The sequence below is a fragment of the Phyllostomus discolor genome, chromosome 13 (genome assembly GCF_004126475.2).
Source record: "Phyllostomus discolor isolate MPI-MPIP mPhyDis1 chromosome 13, mPhyDis1.pri.v3, whole genome shotgun sequence".
NCBI classification, from domain to species: Eukaryota; Metazoa; Chordata; class Mammalia; order Chiroptera; family Phyllostomidae; genus Phyllostomus; species Phyllostomus discolor.
Genome location: NC_040915.2, coordinates 56,319,643 through 56,339,817, shown reverse-complemented (window position 1 = coordinate 56,339,817; position 20,175 = coordinate 56,319,643). Strand labels below are relative to the sequence as shown.

At 51.4% G+C, this 20,175-nt stretch overlaps 1 protein-coding gene across 1 annotated transcript in view; it reads right to left on the bottom strand.

Annotated features, from left to right (window-relative positions):
* Positions 1-259: 259 nt before the first annotated feature.
* ZNRF3 (zinc and ring finger 3) overlaps positions 260-20,175 on the bottom strand; it is a 139,920-nt gene continuing 120,004 nt past the window's right edge. The window contains exons 3-9 of the mRNA XM_028527608.2: positions 12,228-12,302; positions 11,683-11,814; positions 10,209-10,319; positions 9,146-9,313; positions 7,365-7,467; positions 4,918-6,666; positions 260-3,628 (exon numbers count right to left, since the gene is read on the bottom strand). Coding sequence (XP_028383409.1) covers positions 3,585-3,628; positions 4,918-6,666; positions 7,365-7,467; positions 9,146-9,313; positions 10,209-10,319; positions 11,683-11,814; positions 12,228-12,302 — 2,382 coding nt within the window. The 3' untranslated portion in view covers positions 260-3,584. The remainder of the gene's footprint in view (positions 3,629-4,917; positions 6,667-7,364; positions 7,468-9,145; positions 9,314-10,208; positions 10,320-11,682; positions 11,815-12,227; positions 12,303-20,175) is intronic.

The window sequence follows — 20,175 nt, the reverse complement described above, 5'->3', positions numbered from 1 at the left end:
TGGAGGTTCTCTCGTGACGCCATCTAAATCCCCAGCACCGTGAACTCCCCGTCACCCCGAGAGGAAGTCGCACAGCGGCCCCCATGGGCGAGCTGTGAGGCACCGCTTCATGCCATGTTCTCCCCTGGGGAGCGTGTGGACCCTTACCAAACAGAGTAATGATGACACACAACAGGTACTTGATAAAATTGTATTTTTTTTACAGTCATTTGTACAATTTGTTACAAAACCATAGAAGACTACAACTTGTTTTAAATCATTTTTTTTTTGGTCGGCAAAAATGTAAAATCTGTGTGCAATTATCATGTATTTACAGGGCCTCATGTTAGTCATTTTCAATGATTATTCCAACAATGTCACACTTTCAACATAAGACATGGCTTAAGATAAATATATTAGTAAATAAATATTCTGAGAACATATTTCCATAAATGAAATGTGCTGCTATACATATACAGAATATACATAAGTTGTTTTCTAGCCTTTAAAACATTTTTTTTTAAATGGTAATGTTGGAGAAGGAGCCCTTAGACCATTTTCTTACAAAATCTTTACAGCAAAGTCTTTACAAAATATCTTTTAAGTGCTCTGGGAGAAAATTTTAAAAAACATTTTAAAATAGTGCCTTGTTAGACCAACACAATAGTTTATATAAAGAATAGAAAAAGGCAGTTCTGCTTAAAAAATAATACTCTTGATTAGTAATTATTTTTTAGACCTCCTTTTCAAAGCATTCGTCCTGCACGAACTTGAGTAGAAACTAGCAGCACAAAAGGGAGCGTCTGAGCAGTGGGGCACCAGATGGGGCTTTAGAGAAGGGCCTGGGTTGCAGGGGGGTGGGGGTGGGGTCGGGGGAAGGGGCCGAGTTAAAGCCAGCATCCTGGGGCTGTGTCTCCAGAGAGGTACCAAAGAGGAAGAATTCCCCTCCCCGCCACGTGACCTGGTTCGAGCGCTCTTTAGTTTGCTTGCTGTCCCCGGAGAGGGCTAGGCTGTGAACCACACCCAATAGTCCTACTCTGGGCTGGGGGTGGGGATTCTCCACGGAAAATGTGATGCTCCCAGTTTCCACAGCTATATAAGCCCCACAGAGCTCTGAGAGGTCCCTAAAAAAGGTACGTGTCATCCTTGCAGTCTTACAACTCCACAGAAGGTGTTTCTTTCGATTTCAATGGTGAGGCGATAGTAGAGTTGCTTACTGTATCCTGGGGACCTCCCTGTCGGATAAGTCAGTCAGCCACAAATTAAAGACAGTGGCTGATGGTTAAAGTTTTGACTTTTCATTTTTCTGTTGCTATCACCCTGTAAACTACCAATATTAAAATGTGCTTCTTTTGCCATCTGTAGTTATTGCTCTTTCAAGTGAAGATTGGACACATTCATTTTAATAAGCCCAGTCGAAGCCACATTCTCTACTCATTGATTCATTAAGGCGGCTGAGGAGTGGTTTTCCAGGTAGGGCTAAGGAAAGCTACGTCAGGGGGATGGTTTCAGGGAAGGAAGGTAATATGCAATCAAAGGTATTAAAAACAAACAAAAACCACAAACAAAAAAAATCTCAACAATGAGAAGCCACTTTTTGCAGTTCATGTTAAAAGCCATACCCCCGACCCCCCTTCCCCAAAACTACGTAATGCAAGCTGTCGTCCTTAGCAGCTGCTACTTAGATCTGGTCCGAGAAATAAAGGCAGCCCAGATCACATGTCGACAGCGTAGGCGCTTCTCACACCCTCGCCAACAGGTGTGCTGGGCACGGGCCCTGGGGGAGCAACCCCCCAGGGACTGCGCCTTCGAGGCTGGAGGGCAAATCTTACCAAATGGCGAGTGGGTGAGTTCCTAAATGGCAAATGGCTCAATCATCTGACACTGGAATTTCCTTCTGTCAAATCCTGGCTAGAGTTGACTCAATTTCCTCATCACAGGCTGCGGTTTTTTAAGAAAAAAGAATTCCGATACAGTGAGAGTCTCATTCACAAAGTTCCGGTCTGGACCCTGGGCTGACTACCCTGGAGCCTGACTGGAGAAGAGTGAGTACAGTCTCCTGGCAACCTGGGGCGGTCTCTATCTCGCCACCTACAGGGGACCAGCTCCCAAGGCTCCTGTTTCACAAAGAGGAGCTTTTCAGGTGGCGCCACATTATCTGAATGGACAGAAACGACCGGAAGAGTTAGTAAACATGGGGCTAATGTGTTTAGTTTCTTCTTTGAGAACAAGAAATACATCGGACAGAAAGGATGGCAATCCCTGATCTGAAATACCTTTAAATAGATTCTCCCTTTTACAATGGAAACATCTTTAAAAAATGGTTTGGGTTTTTAAACTCTCCCTCTCTCAAAAACAAAACAAAAAATAAAAAAAAACCCCCACCAAAGGCTGGAAACATATACAAAAACTTGCCCTCTGGGTCTAAACTATCTGATAGTCTCCCTCTGTCTCATGGAGAATCAACACGTAATAGTGCATTAGGAACAAGGGATAGTAGACGTGCGCGGGCGAGATGAGCAACTTCAGCGGGAGCGGAGCGCCGAAGACCCCTGAAGCAGTGCTTCCGTGGGAAATGGGACCGGAAATGTATCGTTCAAAGGGAGCTCGGTGCCGACCCGATGGGTCCTGGCCACGTGCCCCCAGGAAGGCAGCTCGAGGATGCAGCAGCTCCAGCGCGCCCTCGGCCCCCAGTCCCTCCAACACCAAAGCTGCAAACTGCATTCCTCCTGAGTGTCTGTCCCCATCCACCCCATCGGACCACTTCTGCAGCCTGTGGCAGGAAGCCCACGATCATGACTGGGAACCCTCTCCTTTGCCTTAGGACGATTCCAGGGACCAGACTGAGGACACTGGGCAGAACTGTCCCTGTCACCCAGAGACTTCCGAAGCAATCGCTTGTCCCCAGCTCCCCGGTGCTGGAGGCCTCCTACCCTATTCCTAGCTGTGTCCGTCAGCTGCCCACAGGTGTGGGCTGGAGAAGCATGGCTTCTGAGAAGACCTGAAATTTTGTACGTTGGGATCGGCCATGAGAAAGAGGCAGCATTGCATTGTTCCTCAGAGTTTGTACCCATATCGACTAGCTTTACTTCAAGTTTCTGGTTCATTTTCTAAGGCAGGTGTAGCCCTGAGCTTTTCAAAGGCCTGAGCTCCCTCCAGGGAGACAACAGTATCTACACATGATGTGGTTCAATTAATGCAGCAGTGATTTCTTTTTTTCAGCAAAAGTTGGCAGTTAGGGTTCTTTAAAATATATATTTAAATAACTTTTTACATTTACATATAATATCTTAAAAAACAAAGCCGAGAACTCAATCCCACACACCTCGGAACCCCAAGCACATACACACTTTACAAAACAGAAGAATAACATGTTATCAAAAAAGGCAAAGACTCAGAGAGAATTTTGTCTGTTGGTTTGTTAATGGGATGGGGGGTTGCCCCAGGGGGCTCACATTTTGGGTTGAGAAGGAGGGCTCTCTTTATTACCACTTTTGTGTGTTTGTCAAAGCTAAAAAAATTTTTCTTTTTCTTTCTTTTTTCTGAAGGCAGTCAGAGTTTGGAGTCTCTGTACAGTTCCTGTTTCCACAGAGTTCTTTCTGGGCTCAGGCTCCTGTGCCCCCGCTGGCTGCTGGCCGAGATCTCGGTCCTGGGGGAGAGAGAAGAGTCATCAGGGAGGAGCCGGCACAGCACCACAGGCGTTGGGGACCATGCACAGGGACCGGGGTACCCATCCCCAGCATGTGGCAGGCTCTCGGGAAGTGACAGGTCCCAGCGCTGGACAAACTGTACATACGGTGAAAGGCTTAAGCAGAGCTCCTCATTCTGTGCTGAGAGCACAGGTGCCTCCTACAGAGCCAGCCTCCCTCATCCGGACCTAGAGAACCTTCTAGAAGCCCTTAGGTAGCTTGAAAACACAATGTGCAGAAGATGTGCATCAGGCACTGGGAAGAGCAGGAGAGAAGACCTCCCCTGCACACCCTCAGCTTAGAGACCTCTAAACAAAGTGATTCCAGGTTGTGGAAACCTGGGAAGGAAACAGAGGGTGAGGGCAACCTCGGAGGCAGCGGCAGGGAGTCATTTAGGCTGAGCTCTGGGGGAGAGAGGCAGCAGAGGTCTGGAGGCTGGAGTGAGCTGGAGGAACAGGATGGAGGCCACAGGGGGCTACGTTTGCAAAGTTCTAAAGGTCACGGCAAGTCACTGAAGGGTTCTCTAGTGAAAAGACGTAGACTTCTGTTTTAAAAAGACTACTCTGGCTCCCATGTGGAATGGAAGGCAAGACCAGTGACAGGAGACCAGCCAGGCTACTGCCTTCACCCTGGGGAGTGGAAGTGAGCCACACAGAGGACACAGAGGCGGGTGGGGGTGACAGGTCAGTACAGGTACTCACTGGAGGTGGGACTCGTCACAGTGCTACCCAGAGGTGCTGGGATGCACCATTCATCACAGCGACAATGTTTAGCAACTTGACAGCAATCTGACAATGTCTGCTGAGCCCAGTAACAAGAATTCTGGACTTGGATTAGACGTGTCTTTTCCTAAGTTTCATTTTTCTGGGAATTCAGCTTTCTGGATAATTCTCAGATGGGTTGAGAAGCCCAGAACACAAGTGTGAGGGGCAGGGCGAGCTCAAGGGCAAATGGGGCCGGGGCTACTGAGCTCCCTGCCTCGGAGAAGGACAGCACAGTGGGAGGAGCCCGAGAGGATGTTGTGGACGTGACAGGCTGGGGTGTGTGGCGTCTGGGGTGGGGGGCGGGAATCACGGAAGCCAGGGGTGCAATGGGTCTGGAACTCAGAGGAAGGGGCGAGCCAGGGAACGACATCAGAAGTCGTCGGGTCCAGGTGGTGTTTAAAGTCAATGGCGCAAAGGGAGTCTCTTAGAAAATGACCGTGGAGAGAGGACGACCCAGACTCTGCCCTACTGTCACCTGCTCTCACCTGCAGCCTCAGTGGCTGTGGCACTGGACTCCTGAGTGTCCTGGGAGGCACCGTGGAAGCTGGCCCTGGCAGGCCCCGCCTCCTCCTGAGGGCAGCCAGGAAGCAGTGGCGCCCTGGGCTGGCGGCACAGGGCCCGCTCTTCTTCCTGGGCTCCTCCCAGGCCCCTGTGGGGCTTTAGGGCATCGGGGCCCAGCGTCCCACCCCAGGGGCTGAGGCTGTGGGTCCCTTGGCAATCCGAGGGCAGGCCCAAGTCACAGTCCACATCCTCCGGAATGATGGGGATGCGCTGGCTCAAGTCCCGGGTCCCAGGGTGGCAGCTGGGCGGGGACTCCTGGGCAAGCGTGTACTGCACGCTCACTGAGCAGTCCTCAGTGTAGCAGCCGCCGCCCCCTCTGCCGCCATGGGCCACCTGCTTCTCTTCATAGAAGCAGCAGGGCAGGCCCTCATATTTCACCCCATCTGTCCTGGGCAAATGGTCTGGGTGAAGGCGGTACAGGCCCTGGGAGCTCCCTGGCAGGGACTCCAAGCCTGCGGGGCCGCAGCCCTCACAGAGCGGAGGGCCCAGGAACAAGGTGCTGCCCTGGGCCGCTCCCATGCTGGGCTCCAGTGCGGAGGGCTGGGGCTCGCAGCAGCAGGCACATGATGGCCCCTCATGGCCCCCCTTCCAGGTCCTCCTGAGGTCTGGGGCGGCCCCAGAAGCCTCGAGCCCCACGTCTGAGGTAGAGCTGTTGGGCCCCCTGTGCTCCAGGGAGGAGTTGCTGCTATAGTTCATCTCCAGGCTGCAGGTGGACAGCTGGTCCCCCGAGGAAGAGGCAGGGCCCGGCCAAGGCTCTCCCCGCCCAGCACCTTGACTGTGGGCTGCCGGGAGCTCCTCGGGTGGCGGGGAGCCCTCGAGGTGCACGACAGGCCCCCGGCCTGAGCCGCCCGAGCTCCCCACGTCACTGGTGCGACAGGGGCTCCGGCTGCGGTAGATGAAGGGGTCGTAGTCGCTGCTGAGGGAGCTGCGGAAGGTGGAGCAGCTCCCATACACGCCCTGGTTGCTGACCTCAGTGCAGTCCACCACCGAGTCGCTGGAAGAGCAGTGGCACTGGCCGGAGCTGCTGCTGCTGCTGCTGTCGCTGCCCGGGCAGTCTGCCAGGTAGCCACTGCACACCGAACGGTGGCCATGGTAGCAGCTGAAGCTGGACGTGCTGCCACTCTCCAGGTGGGAGGGTGGGGCCATGTGCACCGAGGTGGGGAAGAGCAGACTGCTACTGCCACTTGGGGGAAAGGCACGGGCCGGGCCCCTGGGAACGAGGCTGGGTGGGGCCTGACCCTCCTGCTCGGGGTAGCTGAGGCCCTGGAAGTAGTAGTGTTGGTACATGGTCTCATACTGGGAGAAGCAAGCTGCCTTGGAGAAGCTGCGGCCACTGAACTTGGGCCTGCGGAAAGGGTGGGCTGGTGAGTAGGCCCGGTGCTCCAGGCCACAGCGGTGAGGGGCCAGGGTATGGTCCTGGTGGAGGGGTGGGTAGCCTCGGATGTAGGTGGGGGTCTGTGGTGAGTAGAGGCTCTGCTCCCCATGCCGGTCCATGGTCAGCAGGGTGACAGGGTTCCCGTGGGAGTCCATGCTCGTCCTCGTAGGGTAGGCTGGGACGGCGTTGGTCCTGTGCACGCGGCCGGGGTAGTGCACCGGCAGGATCACCCTCTGCTGCCGGCTGCGTGCGAGGTTGCTGGTTTCCACGCACACGGTGCCTGGGTTTCCCTTTTGTTCTGGGGGGAGGCAGAGGAAACAAAGTCAGCAGGGCTGAGCACATGGGTGCCAGGGGCTAGACAGACAGACAAATCAGGGCAACGACCGAAGCAGCAGGGTGCCCAGGCTCGTGGCCCTGCCCTGCTGCATGCTGTCCCCGAACTTGGCTGTGCCCGCAGAGGCTGACCCGCTTCTCTGTCTGAAAGGTGGTCACTCCTGTCAGGGCTGATCTCCCATGTCCCTGCTGCTCTGCCTGACAAAGGCACCGCCAGAGTTTGCAGAGAACAGGGCAACCAAGATGGAAGGCACTGCCCTCACGGACACACAGCGACCTGGAGTGCACCCCACGTTCCAGCCCCTCATCCAACACCCAGTGTCGCTGGAGCAGCAGCACAGCCCTGCCCCGCAGTCACCGTCTCCTGCGGCCCGGGAACATCTCCCCAGTCCTGGGCTTGGGCCAGCATCGCTCCCGTCATTCCCTTCACAGGGACAGTGGGCCTAGGGCCTGGGCAGGCCGGGACACTGGTTCAAGTGAAAGCCAAAACTCGAACTCAGGGCCATTCTTCACAACAGGCTCGCCTGAGTTTGGAGGCCTGGTGACTTCCACCACCTGAGCGCCCACACCTCCAAGTCCAGATGGCGACGCAGGTTACGCTGTTGCTAGGCACTTGGTAGGGACAGTGACTCCTCAGCAACAACAGAGGCGGGTGACGATTACCTATGATGTTGTGCCGACAGTGGGGGCAGGTGTGGTGCTGCAGCAGCCAAGGGTCAACGCACTTCCTGTGAAAGCGGTGAGCACAGGGGATAACCCGCAGCTCCTGGGAAGGGAGGGAAGACACGCAGCCTGAAGGGAAGGGCCGGGCAGGGGCAGCTCTGCCTTCAGCCCTGCATCCGCTCCTTCCTGTGGAGCCCCGCATGTACCGAGGAGCCCTGCTCACCCTGCCAGTACCTGGAGGCTTCCTCCCCACCTCCTCTACCTTCTCCACCTCTAGCTGCAGGCGGGCTCCATTCCCTGGGGTCAGAGCCCACACATCGGTTCTTGGGAGAAGCAAACAGGCCACTGGCCAGCCCACCCATGGCCCTCAGTGGTAGGAGAGGAAGCACAGAGAAGCAGTCTCCTTTCTGGTCGCCGGAGGATGGCACGCTCATGCTGCACCTGAGGGAAGGCCAAGGTCACGTGCTGATGCAGACAAGCAGCCTGGAAGTGTGAGGAGAGGGCTGGTACATCCCGGGACCTTCTGCATCTCTGGGATGGTGGCTGCCTACGTGTACTCCAATGGGGAGGAGTAGAAAGGAAGGGGCCTGGGACTTGGGACTGACAGGTGGGGGAAGCAAAGGGGCAAAGCTCTCCTGTCCTCTCCTTTGCCAGACCCTGAACACTCACTCACCTGGGGCATGTGGTTTGTAATAAAGCAGCCTATGCGGAGAGGAGGTGATGGGGCTTTCTTAGGCAGAACCACCTCTGGAGTTCCTGAGCCTAAGCACCATCCAAATTTGCTAATTTTACTTTGTTTTTCCATTCTCTGACCAGCTCAATACAATAATATTCAAACGAATAACTACCACTGAGCCTGACCTTGGCAAGAGTTCTAACTGTATTTTCTCATGTAACCCTGCAGTCACATGGGACACAGATTGGTCTTGGGCCCATGTCACAAGCACAGGCACAGGAAATGAAGTCACCTGCCCAAGATCCCAAAGCTAGAACCCACCCGGGCCAGGATTAGAGCCCAGGAGTCTGCACTTAGAGACCATGCAAGACCCTATTGATGCAAATGCCTCTGCAAAAACTCATTTTCATCCAATAGTCTACACAGCCATGAAATACTTTCATTAAAGGGGCGTCACATGTCTGCAACTAATTCTGAAGTGGTTCCTGCCCCACAAGTGCAGGTGCACGTGCCTCTGTCTGGAAAGGGGTTAAGCAGACACGGCAGAAAGTTAACAACGGTGATTCTAGGTGGATGATACAAAATTCACTGTATGGCTCAGAGAGCTCTTCTGAAGGTTTGAAATTTTCAAAATAAAAAGCTAGACGGATGAAAGGGGATATCACATCCCTTGATTCTTTATAAGTAAAACCACCCAATGTCCCACCCAGCTTTCTAGGGGAGGTTTGTACCAAGTCAGGTCTCAGACTTTTTGGAAGAACAATTCTAAAATTAAGTCAACAGGTGAGAATGTTCTCAAAACCAGACATTTTCTGGCATCCCCCATATTTCTGATCAGCTTCTAAAATCACCTACATTCAGCTGGGTCCTCTGGAGAGAGTGCCTCTGTACTGTGGCCACCCTCTCGCAGAGGCAAATAGCAGCTAGAATGTCTCAGGCCATCCCCTTGAGACCTAAGGGGATCTCCTTTGTACACAGGGCTTGGTCCCTCTGCTCCCGCAAAGCTGCGGGAGAAGGACACAGGGCCCTGCCTTCTAAGTCCCGTGCTCCTCTGCTGACCCACCCCCCCCACCCCTCCCAGGGCGGGCCCGGCCTCTGCTGTTACCTCTCCGTCGATGTACTTCTCAAGGCAGATGGCACAGTCGGACGTGGAGCTGCTGCTGAGTGTGTCCAGGGCCCCACAGCTCCCCTCCCGGCGCCCCTTGTTCTTGGAGTTGAACTTTCTGGTCTCCATCTTCTCCAGAGCCTGCACAGCCAGCCTGTTCATGGAATTCTGTGTGGCAGGACGTGGTCCACGTTAGGGTCTGGCGCACACTAGCAGTGGCAGTCACCCCAGGCCCTCACACTCGATAGATCAGGGCAGGCAAACAAACGCTGGTCTCTACCAGGCCAGAACAGACTTTTGGGAAATCACCAAAAATTCCAACGGCCACAGCACAGAGGTGCCCTGAGTGTCCATGACATCAACCCAGGCTTTTCCCAAGTGGCAGGACCAGCAGGGGTCTACTTCAATTACTTGGCCAACTCTGCAAGACTCTGCTCTATTCCAAGGGTTCCTCCTCTTTACCTTGAAGAAAGTTCTGAGGACAAACGGGAGCTTGTGCTCAAGGGCTCAGCACCTGGCAGATCAGGTGTGCTGGACAAACGCCAGCCACTGTTTTACTGGTGACGGCCATTCAACCCTTCTGAGACCTGGGCAATTCTCCTCTCAACAGACTGCCTGCCAAGGTCCACCACCACTCTCCTGAGACATCCCCCCGGCTACCCACTCTAGGGTCCAGATTCCCGCTTATCCTCTCTTCACCCTCCACCCTCAGATCCCCGGAAGATGCAGAATTAGATTCAGCAGGCCTGTGGCGGGACCTGAGATTCTGCAGTTCCACCGAGCTTCCAGGGGATACTGATGCTGCTGGTCCCCAGACCAAGGGCTCAGGGTTCCATATTAACATTTAAGCATTTCTTTGGAAAAACACCTGGCTGGCAACACCCTCAAGGTTCAGCTTTTGTAGGACTAGACCTTTTAGAACAGAGAAGAAAGTCACAGTGCTATAAGCTTTGTTCTAGTTTTTCTCCATCTTTGCTGTTTCTAGGTCGCTGGGCACAGCCCTGATTTTCACCAACGGCAAGGCAGCTGGCATTGGCGCTCACAGGCTGCTCTGAGGTGTTACCTGACTGCGTCGCTGTTTCAGCTTGATTTTGACAAGGAGGATGAGGCAGACCAAGGAGACCACGACAAAGAAAGCCAGGAAAATCCCCATGTCGAAGTATTCCGTGGGTTGCTGGAACAGAACGGAGACACAGTGAGTCACAGCTCATTCAGCCTAGGGATCCGCACACGGGCTGTGTTGGCCGAGGTTAGGATAAGCGTGGGACGGCTGGAGTGCCCGTCCCCTTGTCTGCAGGAACACCTGGGGTTCTGCTAACATGCACGCTCTGCGCTATTCAGGCCCAGGTAGCGCCCTCCAGTGTGGCCCGGGGGAAGCCTGCAGCGGTCTCAGCCAGGTCTCCTAACAGCTGAGAGAAGTCAGTTCAGAAAGCCTGAGCTCCCTGTGGAATAGTGCAAAGTTCGCTATTACCAGTAGGAGAGGCCCTTCCAAATAAACACAAATATCACATTTTGGGGACAAAGGAATGAGTGTCATGTTTTGAGGGAACAGTGATTACTAACCATATAATTAACGGTTTACAACAACTCAGAAAATTGTACGCTGCTTCCACAAATATCAGCTTCCACTATAATGAGTCATATTTACCAAAGTGTTCTTTTTTTTCCTTTAAAAGTGAGCCAGCATGTCGGTTCTTCTGCAAACTCCCTCTAGTTTGACTTCATACCTTTTCCCCATGGCTCACCGCCTCCAAGACCTTGAAGGCACCTCACCTAGGCCATGCCTTCAGCCAGCAGGAACAGAGTTTTGCTAACTGCTGTAGGGATGCACATGTTATGTGCACGCAAAAGGATCATCCTAGATGTGAATACCCCAATACTTATGAGGGGACACACCCTATATGGGGCACCTGTCCCAGGTTCCTTGAATCTTCAGCCTGAGCTTTGGGCAGAAGACGCCAGATAAGAGCTCATGGTCAGCAGGGTCCCTTCAACCCACTTAAGAGAAGCCTTAAGCACTATTCATTAACCACCTGGAAGTCATGAACTTCAGCCAAAAGCTAACTTTTCCAGAATCAAGGATCAGTTAGGAGGTTTTAACAATGCCATTGACCCTACAAGACGAAGGAAGTACTGGCTTTTCCCCTCTAGTCTGGGGTCTCATGGAAGGAGGAGACTCGGGAAGCCCAGTGCTGGGTATTCCTTCCCTTCGATCCTCCTCAGTTAGGTTTTCAGTGAGGGATGGGACAGAAGAGAACAAAGAGGTTCCCAAGAAACAACGCCAGGTGGAAGAGACCAGAGAGATCTTGGCATGGATCATCATCTACTTCTAGTAAGACTTTTCAAATCCCTGCTAAAGGGATATGGGTGAAATCTCTCCCTGGCTTCCAGCCATGTATCTGACCTGAACCTACAGGAACCTGGGGTGCCATCAGCATTTGATCAGAAAGAAGACCAGAGCCAAAGCCCAAAGGGAACAAAGGCTCAGGCAGCATCTGGGAAGGCATGGGGTTCGGCCGGCCGGGGTGGGGGCTCACTCGAGGGGGACGGTGCTGGATCCTTGCTCGAGCCACTTTCTGCTTGTTGACGATGTTCATCAGCTTGATGGCGTCTGCGCCCTTCACATACACCACTGGCCTTTTGAGCGGGTCTTCCGAGCCCTGGTTTAGCTAAAGGAGAAGAGATGCTCCTGGTTAGATGTGCTTACTTTAAGAAGCAGGAGAGGAACATGAAAGGCTGGAGGAACAGAATACGAACTACCCCTTTGGAAACCATCAAACTCCTCAAGCATCACAGACTCGGGGCTCCCAGAATGGCCAGGCGGAGGGTGATTTTGCTTGTTTTAGGGTGGACAGGCAGACTGAAGGCCCAGAAGGGTCTTTGGAAACCCCACCTTTTCTGGCTCTTAACCCCTCTCAAGAGTCTCAACTTGGACTCTGCTGCCCAAACGCGGATATCTAAGGCCACCAGGCCAGTGCAAAGGCCCCGAGATGAGGGCGACACGGCTGGGACAAGCCCAGTTAACTAAAGGCGGTGGTTCCCCCCAGGAGAATGCAGCGCCGGCGTGGCCGGAGGAGTTTACCTGGTCGATAGCTTCTGGGTTTTCAGACACATCGAAGATGACTGCAGTGGCTCCCCGCTGCACTGCTCGCTTGGCCTGGCAGAATGGAAAAGAGCGGGTTGGCACTCTGGACCGCTTACCTTTCCAAAGCTGGCCTCGGAAACCAGGCCTATGTTTGAATGCAGAATCTGACAGTTACCAACTTATGTGGCTTTGGGCCAAGTTACTAATTTTCCTAAGCCTCGACTTTCCCATCTGTATAAAAAGGGGCAATGCCATCTACCTCAGGATTCTCCCGAGAACCTGATGAGTTAGCATAGGTGAAGGTAAATGACTGGGTACTCAGTTACCCTTTGTCTCTCTTCACAACCTAAACATTAAAAATAAGCCACAAACCAACAACCTGCCCAGTCAGCATAAAGGTACTCGTTTCAGTGTTTTCTGCTATGAACACAGAACCACTGGCAACCAAAGCAAATGCCTTTGGTCCTTCTCTTGTGGTCCTTTTCTCTTCCCATGTCACCCAGCGCTGCAGTGAGAACAGCATGCTGAACATTTCTGAAGGAATTTCAAAGTGGTCAATGTTAACAGCACACAGGCTGACGACCGTTGGAGATGCTGTCAGAGGCGAAAGCTACGAGAAGTAATTGTAAATGGGGATTTAGAGCAGTTGGCTGCCAAACCTGGCTGCACATCAAAAACCACTTGGGAAGTTTGTAAAGCAGATTTTCTGGCTCAAACCACAGAGACTGATTCAGCAGGGCTGGAGGAAGGCCCAGGAAACTGAGTTCTAAAAGTTTTCTGAGGGTTTCTGATGATTCAACCACTTGGGAAACTATTGATCGGAGAGATGAGATTAGAATGTTTTAGAAACAACTAAGTGGTGAGATTCTCCGGGGCAGGAGGGGCGGGGGCGAGGAAGGATTTCTTTCCATCCCAATAAGCCTTCTAATTTTATGTCCAGCTAAGTGGATAATGGGGGAGAAGTTATGGGAGAAAAAGACATAAAACATAACCCTTACTTTTAGGGACCTGATTCTTGTTACAGAAGTAAGACAATCTCTAACACGAAGGGGAAAAAAACCAAAACCAAAACCCAAACCTCCTACCAGGTGGGCAAGTGATGGCTAGTGCTCAGAGGTCAAGATAGTGTCTAGGGCCAGAGTGCCTGAGAAAGAGTATCATTTAATTCTTTCCATAAGAACAAACATTCTAGGCCCTGGCTAGGAAGCTCAGTTGCTTAGAGTATCTCACTCTCAGGGCATACACAAGAATCAACTAATGAATGCATAAATAAGTGAAAAAACAAATCGATGTTTCTTTCTCTCTCTCTATTCCTTCCTTCCCCCCTCTCTAAATCAATCAATAAATTAAAATCCCTCTGCATGGATGTACTATAAGAAAGCGACACTGAACTTAAGCGGATGAGCATATTACCAGGCCAGTGACTTCACCAAGCCACTAGAGGGCAGTCTTATCCCACAGATTTTACAAGCTCATTTCCCTGTGTTTTGTATCAAACAAGCAGGACAGTGAAGTCCTGAGGACACTGCAAAGTCCTCTGCAACTTAGCAAGCTCAGGCACCCGGCTGCTGGGCTGCAGAAGCTGTCCTAGTCTGCTGGGAACCCTTTCTTGTTGATTTTCAAGTCAATGCATTTAAAATCTCCTCTGCTGCTTGTATATCCCACCCCATTTCATCACCACCACACAGCCATCAGGAGTGACAGACCCTTAAGAAGCTATTCCTGGCTCTGCCACTGAAAAGCTGCCCACAGTGGGCCAGTCACAGAATTGTTTTCAGCTCCAGCCTCACTGTCCCCACCTGTAAAAGGACAGAGCCTATGCCACTGAGACCAGAGCCCTTTCCAATTCCAGTCTTGGAGACTCAACTGACTGGCTATCCAGAGTCACGGGGACAGAGCTGGAGTTGCCCTATCACCTGCCTCCAGCAGGAGGGGACGTTATGGTGCAGTGGTGTCACTGTCCTCCCTAAAGCTCTGTAGGGGCAGACTCCTCTGCCTGAGGCTGACAGCTCTGGGACCCCCGAGTTAGCAGCAAAGTAGGCGCTTGTGTCTTCTGCTCAGGTGGTGTCCCAATCCTTCACATTCTCCCAAGATGCAGAAGTGCCTCAAGGAACAGCACGGAAAGGAGATAATAAACAGGACCTCTCACTCCCTTATTTGGCTCTCATTCCACAGTCAAGCACATCAAACAGCACCTGGGGGGAATGTGCCTTCAGAAGCATCTTGATCCTAAGCGCCCAGCACCTCCTGCTTTGATGCTGGTGCACCTGGAAAGTCTAATGGCCATGGGATGAAAGCCTGCAAGACTGGGGAAATGCAATGCCTTCGGCCACGTGGCTTTCAGGTTTCTCTGCTCCATAAGAACGTGGAAGCTTCAGGGCTTTGGAGGCGAGGCCTGACCCGTTCCGGGCAGGCACTTTTAAAAAGACATTTTAAACAAAATCTAGAAGCCTGGCCAGTCTCCTGGATTCACCCGCAAAGAGCAGGATTTCACCCTGAAATCCCATTTACGGCCTGACTTGAGAAACAACCAGGCACATGCACAGGATCCAAGCACAAATATTTAGTTTGAGAAAATGATAATTCTCACAGTTGACTTAACTTTAAATACTACCTTTCACGTAAGCTGCTATTAAAATAAGGCTGCATTTCCTGCATATACGAGGACTGAGCAGGATCCTACTAGGAACCTGCCTGGTTTAGGATTTAAAACAGGCCACAAATAATCTATACTTAGAAAAGGTCACATTTATTATGCTATTCCCAAAGCCAATTAAAAGATACAGAAGGTTACTTGGTTACACTTTCCACCTTGCCACACGTTTTCATCTTGACTGATGACACATATTCCTTAAACTAATCTTTGTATCTTAGATTGTTCACTATTTCACCTAGCTGAGCTTGGGCCAGACTATTTTACAACCAATCTTAACCATAGCTGGGCGATTACCAGTCTTTTGATTGCCAGAAACACTGTCTTTATGTCCAAATTTCTCAAGACAAGGCTGTTTCAAAGAAAGGAGGGGAAGATGCAGCCTGGTGGACACTGCTAGATGAAGGGCACTGGTAAACTGGGCCACAGTCGCACAGGGCAGTTACCCGTGGGCTGCGCACAGAAGGGAATGGAAAGGGGAGCACGAGAAGGGGGTGAGCAGCACGAAACAGGTAGAATGTCTCAGCAAGTCCTCCCAGAAGCGGCCAAAGGCCTTGCCTTACTGACCTCTGTATGCTCTTCCCCTCGACCCCACCCACACAGGTATTTTCACATCCTTCATCGCCTCTGCTGCTTTGATCAGGCCAGGACAGGTTGGCACCAGCCAGCAGGTGACCAGAAGCCCAGCCGCAGAATGTGGAATAAAAGGCCCCATGCTTCTTTATTTACCTTTCCAGGCCTGCAAGACCCGAGGCTAGACAATGCCCACAGCCATGGGAACAAGCACCAAAAGTGCAAACACCTGCACACTTGCAGTTTGCAAAGTACACAATTTCAGGCCCTAGACGTCAGGGTCCTCCTGTGGCTGGCACTTAACTGCAATGCAAGACTCCTAGGGCTACTGAGTAATTGTTCTTGCTAGACGAAAGAGAGCCTGCCTGGGACCACACTCTCAGGTTATTGCTCCCTGGATGTGCGTGTGGTTTTCCCCTAAGGAAGCACTTCTATCAGTATGATTCTTGAACTTCCAGATGTGAATGGGGCATTCTGATGAGAATATTCCTCTTCTTACCTTGTGGATGGGAAAACAGTCTAGAGACTGCTTTAGTTTCAATTAAACTCGGGAATTCCAACCCGGAATAGACCTGGTGTGCTCCTGGTGCGCTCGCACCTGGTTTGGGGCTTGGTCCCGCCCCACGTTTGCCCCCCAGAGGCCCTCCCCGAGCAGGCTCCCTTTTCCTCCTGTTGTTCATCTGTTTGTCAGGCTGGATGTGGTGTCCCCAGTGCCTGGTCTTTATTGTAAGAGCCTCTGACAAAACACAACTTTAATGAGAAATAACCTAAAAGATGCCTAAAAATGTCTTTTGTCCCAAACTCCTGACCATGGGACACACAAGGAAGCTGCAGTGTCAGCGCTGATATGAAGACATGTGTCTTCAGCCTCTTACAGGAAGTTCTGACACATGGGGGGTCTAAACAGACCTTTTATTTTTTTGCCTCTACTGAATATTATGTATTTTGGGGTTTTTTTGTACATACCATAAGCTGAAAAATTCTTTGTTGATATTTTTAAGGCTGTGATTTATCCCTTCATATACTCTACTTACGTGTTTTTGAAATTTGAGCTATTCCAGATTTTTATTATAATTAATGCTACATTACATAAATCTTGGTTTACACTTCCAATTTCCCTAGGATGGAGGTCCTGGGCCAAAGGATACAGAGATTATTAAGAATCTTAATGTAGCCCTGGCTGGTATGGCTGGGTGGATTGAACACCAGCCTGTGAACCAAAGGGTCACTGGTTCAATTCCCAGTCAGGGCACGTGCCTGGGTTGCGGGCCAGATCCCCAGTTGGGGCTGTATGAGAGGCAGCCACACATTGTTTCTCTCCCTCTCCTTCTCCCTCCCTTCCCCTCTCTCTAAAAATAAATAAAATGTTTGAAAAAAAAAAAAGAATCTTAATGCAATCCACATAGGATTTTAATGCCCCTCCTTATAAACCCACACAACTCAATGACCTGCCATAGTGACAAGATTCGATGGCACAGACAATACAAGACAAATTTATCAAGAGATTTAACTTCTAGGTAAACTGACCTGTTGGTAAGCTGGCTAGGAGAAGGAAGTCAGTTTGTTAGTAACTGCATGATACGTCACAGGCAGAACGATACTCCAGGGTGAACTACGAGTTGATCATCCCTATCTTACTGATTCTTCAAGGTTAAGCTCTTGTGCGAACCCACCCATGAGACTGACAGGTGCTTCTCTTGAGTCAAAACAGCTCTGATCCCTGTCTGAGCTCTCATATCTCCAATGATCTCTCCTTTGCTGTTTACTACTTTCCGATGCAATTTTCTCCCCAAATATGACCGTCTTTAGAGTTTTTGCTGCTTCTAAGAAGTAGTATGTCCTTGATGTGAAAATTTTAATACAGCAAGACCTTGAATAAAACGGTTTTGTTCTAGCGTTGATGAGCTTCCCGGCTGGGGCCACTGTCTGTGCGGAGTCTGCCCGTTCTCACCATCCTGTGTGAGTCTTCTCCGGAGACTCCACTTCCTCCCCATGTGCACATATTCCCCAAAGGTGTGCACGTGAGGTGAACTGGTGTGCCCCCGATGTCCCCATCTGAGTGAGTGCGTGTGCATGTGTGCGCGCGCCCTGCAGTGGCCGGTGTCCTGCCCAGGGAGCATTCCCACCTTGCACCCTGAGCAGGCTCTGGCCACCTGCAGACCTGAACTGGAATATGTGGGTTGGAAAAGAATTCTCTTCTTGTTTTCATTCATCTTTCTTAAGTGTATGTATAAATCACACTTATTTCGGTATTTAATATATAGAAGTGTTTTGGGTCTTTATTTACAAGTCGGGTGGTGTTTTGAGACCAGACGCATGCCATAGGAACTTAACTTGTTCATATCAATTAGCCTGTGGTCCAATTGACTGTTACCTGTTTCGCTTAAAGGTGCAGTTTCCAAGACCCTTCTAATGAAGTTAAGTGAGGACTTATTGTGATTCTGAAATTAAAAGCAAAAAATAAGTCACCCATTATCCCCTTATATCCCAGTTTTATAACATAACAGTGTGGCTTATATATCCGTCCACTTTTCTAAAAACCCGTACATTAGCAGGAATAAAATACATATGTGTATGTATATACTCACACATCAAAATGATACTTTAAAAACAGCCACAAGGGGTCCTGCTGAGTCAAAGGGCACAGACCTCTTGCATGTGAATGCCTCAGCCTGGTGCCAGGCTGGCCTGCCCTCAGGGTCTAAACTGAGCCAAGAGGTAGCTCTCACCACCCAGTCTGTGTGCCCCATAAAGCCCAACAAAGCAGACTGCCCCGGTGTTCTCTACACGCAGCCAGTGAACATAGTGGGTGGGAGCAGGGTTTAGTTGTCTGGAGTGCCATTTACAGATTTATTCAACAGTAGTAGTCAGCTTGCTGCTGTGTGTGCAGGCCCTGGGGACACACACAGCAGTGAGCAGCAGGGTGGCAGACCTCTCTGCGGAGGTCAGGGGGGCGGTCAGAAGGAATGGTCTGAGACTTCAGTCCCACGAGCAGATGAGTAGGAGATTACGACCGTGGATCACTTAGCTCTTGTCTCTGTAGAAGCAGTCCCCAAATACGGTCAGGGGGATGACAGATCTTCTCGGCCAGTGTCCTCTGAGAAATGCCGACTCTTCTTGAGTTGTTAGTCCCGCCATTTACTGAGCACATAGGTACGTTAAGAGGCTCTTTCAAGCTGGCACCCCCAACTTTTGGGGGCATGGATGTTTTTTATAGCAGCCCTCGTGGGATATGTTTTGGGACCCAATGCCCTGTGGTGTATGGCGCACTAAAGTAAGAGGAGTGTCCTCCCTGATCACCGCCTTACTTCTAACTCACAGGTGGAAGGCTGACAGATACGACAGGGACCTGCATTTTGATCTGGAAATAACCATGTGTAAAGAACACACACACCGCAATTTGGACGAGACGGTTATTGGTAGGAAAACATTCGATTACACAGTTCAATCTGCCAAGTATGTAAGAGGGCCAACTGTGTGCCAGGCGCCCCAAGAAACACACAAGCCAGGGTCTTCTAGAAGCGTCTGTCATGGCACAACTGCTGCTGTGCTGCAGGCAGAGATCTTGCTTAGCAACGAGCGGGGTGAGTGCACCGAGAGCTCCCTTGCAGCTCTGCTCTGACACACGTCTACAACCGTGTGGCCCAATGTGGCAGGAGCCATGGTTGTGGAGAATCCAAAATGGCACCAGAGTCCCAGGGCTTGGTCCCCAGAACTTGGCAACAGAAGTTTGCTTTGTCTCGGGCCCCCAGGTTTTTTCTGTGGCTATTCCCAGAGCACAGCACACCGTCCCAGACATCTGTGGGTCATGTCTTGCTCAGGCTAATATGGATGCCTGGGGTCTTGCAGTGAGCCTACCCTTCACCCCATCCTTACCTTACAACCTGGGTTCCCTCCTCAGGAGTGTCCCTCCCCCTACCTCCTGGGGGAGGGACGAAGTCAAACCGAAGCCCTTTGCCCTAACCTCTACACTCAACTGCTTACCATGTTTTGCTGATTCCATCTTCCAAATCCATCCATTTTCCCATCCCCATTGCTGCCACCCTGTCGAGGACACCAAACTTTTCACTTGATCACAACCACATCCTCCCTCGGGGGGGTCCCCAGTCTACCCCTCCTGCCTCCCAGTATGGTCTTCCTGCAGCCACAGAGGGACCTTCCTAATTCGCCCATCTGGCCAGTACCGCTCTCCTGGAATGACTCTGAACTACCCTTAGGAGATTTAGGGACCCCCCCGCCAACTGCTCTCCACAAACCCAACACTCCAGCCCGCAGCCTAACCAGGCTGAGCTCCTGTGAGTTCTCTGACAGCCTGACCCTTCCTGTGGAGGGACACGCTGCCTCACCCACACCCGCAGCACCACCTCCCCTCTCACTGGCTCGGGTCTTAGTCCCTCCGCGGTGTTAAGGCCTGTGGCCCGACTCTGTGCCCCGCCATTGCAGCTCTTGTGACATCACTCTGTAATTGCTTAAAGTGCCTCCCTCACTGCAGGGCAGCCAATGTGTCAGACTTCTTTCCTGCCGAATCCCCAGAATCCAGCAAAGGGCCTGGCACAGGATAAATGGTCAAGAAATGTTTGTTGATTAAACTAAAAAGGATCAACTTTTGCCCTTGAGGTTAGCATCAAACACCCTGGGCCCTGGACTCTAGGCAGACTACTACTCCTGGCCACCTGGTCTCCTCAGAAAGTCAATTCTTTACCAGATCTTCCTGGAAAT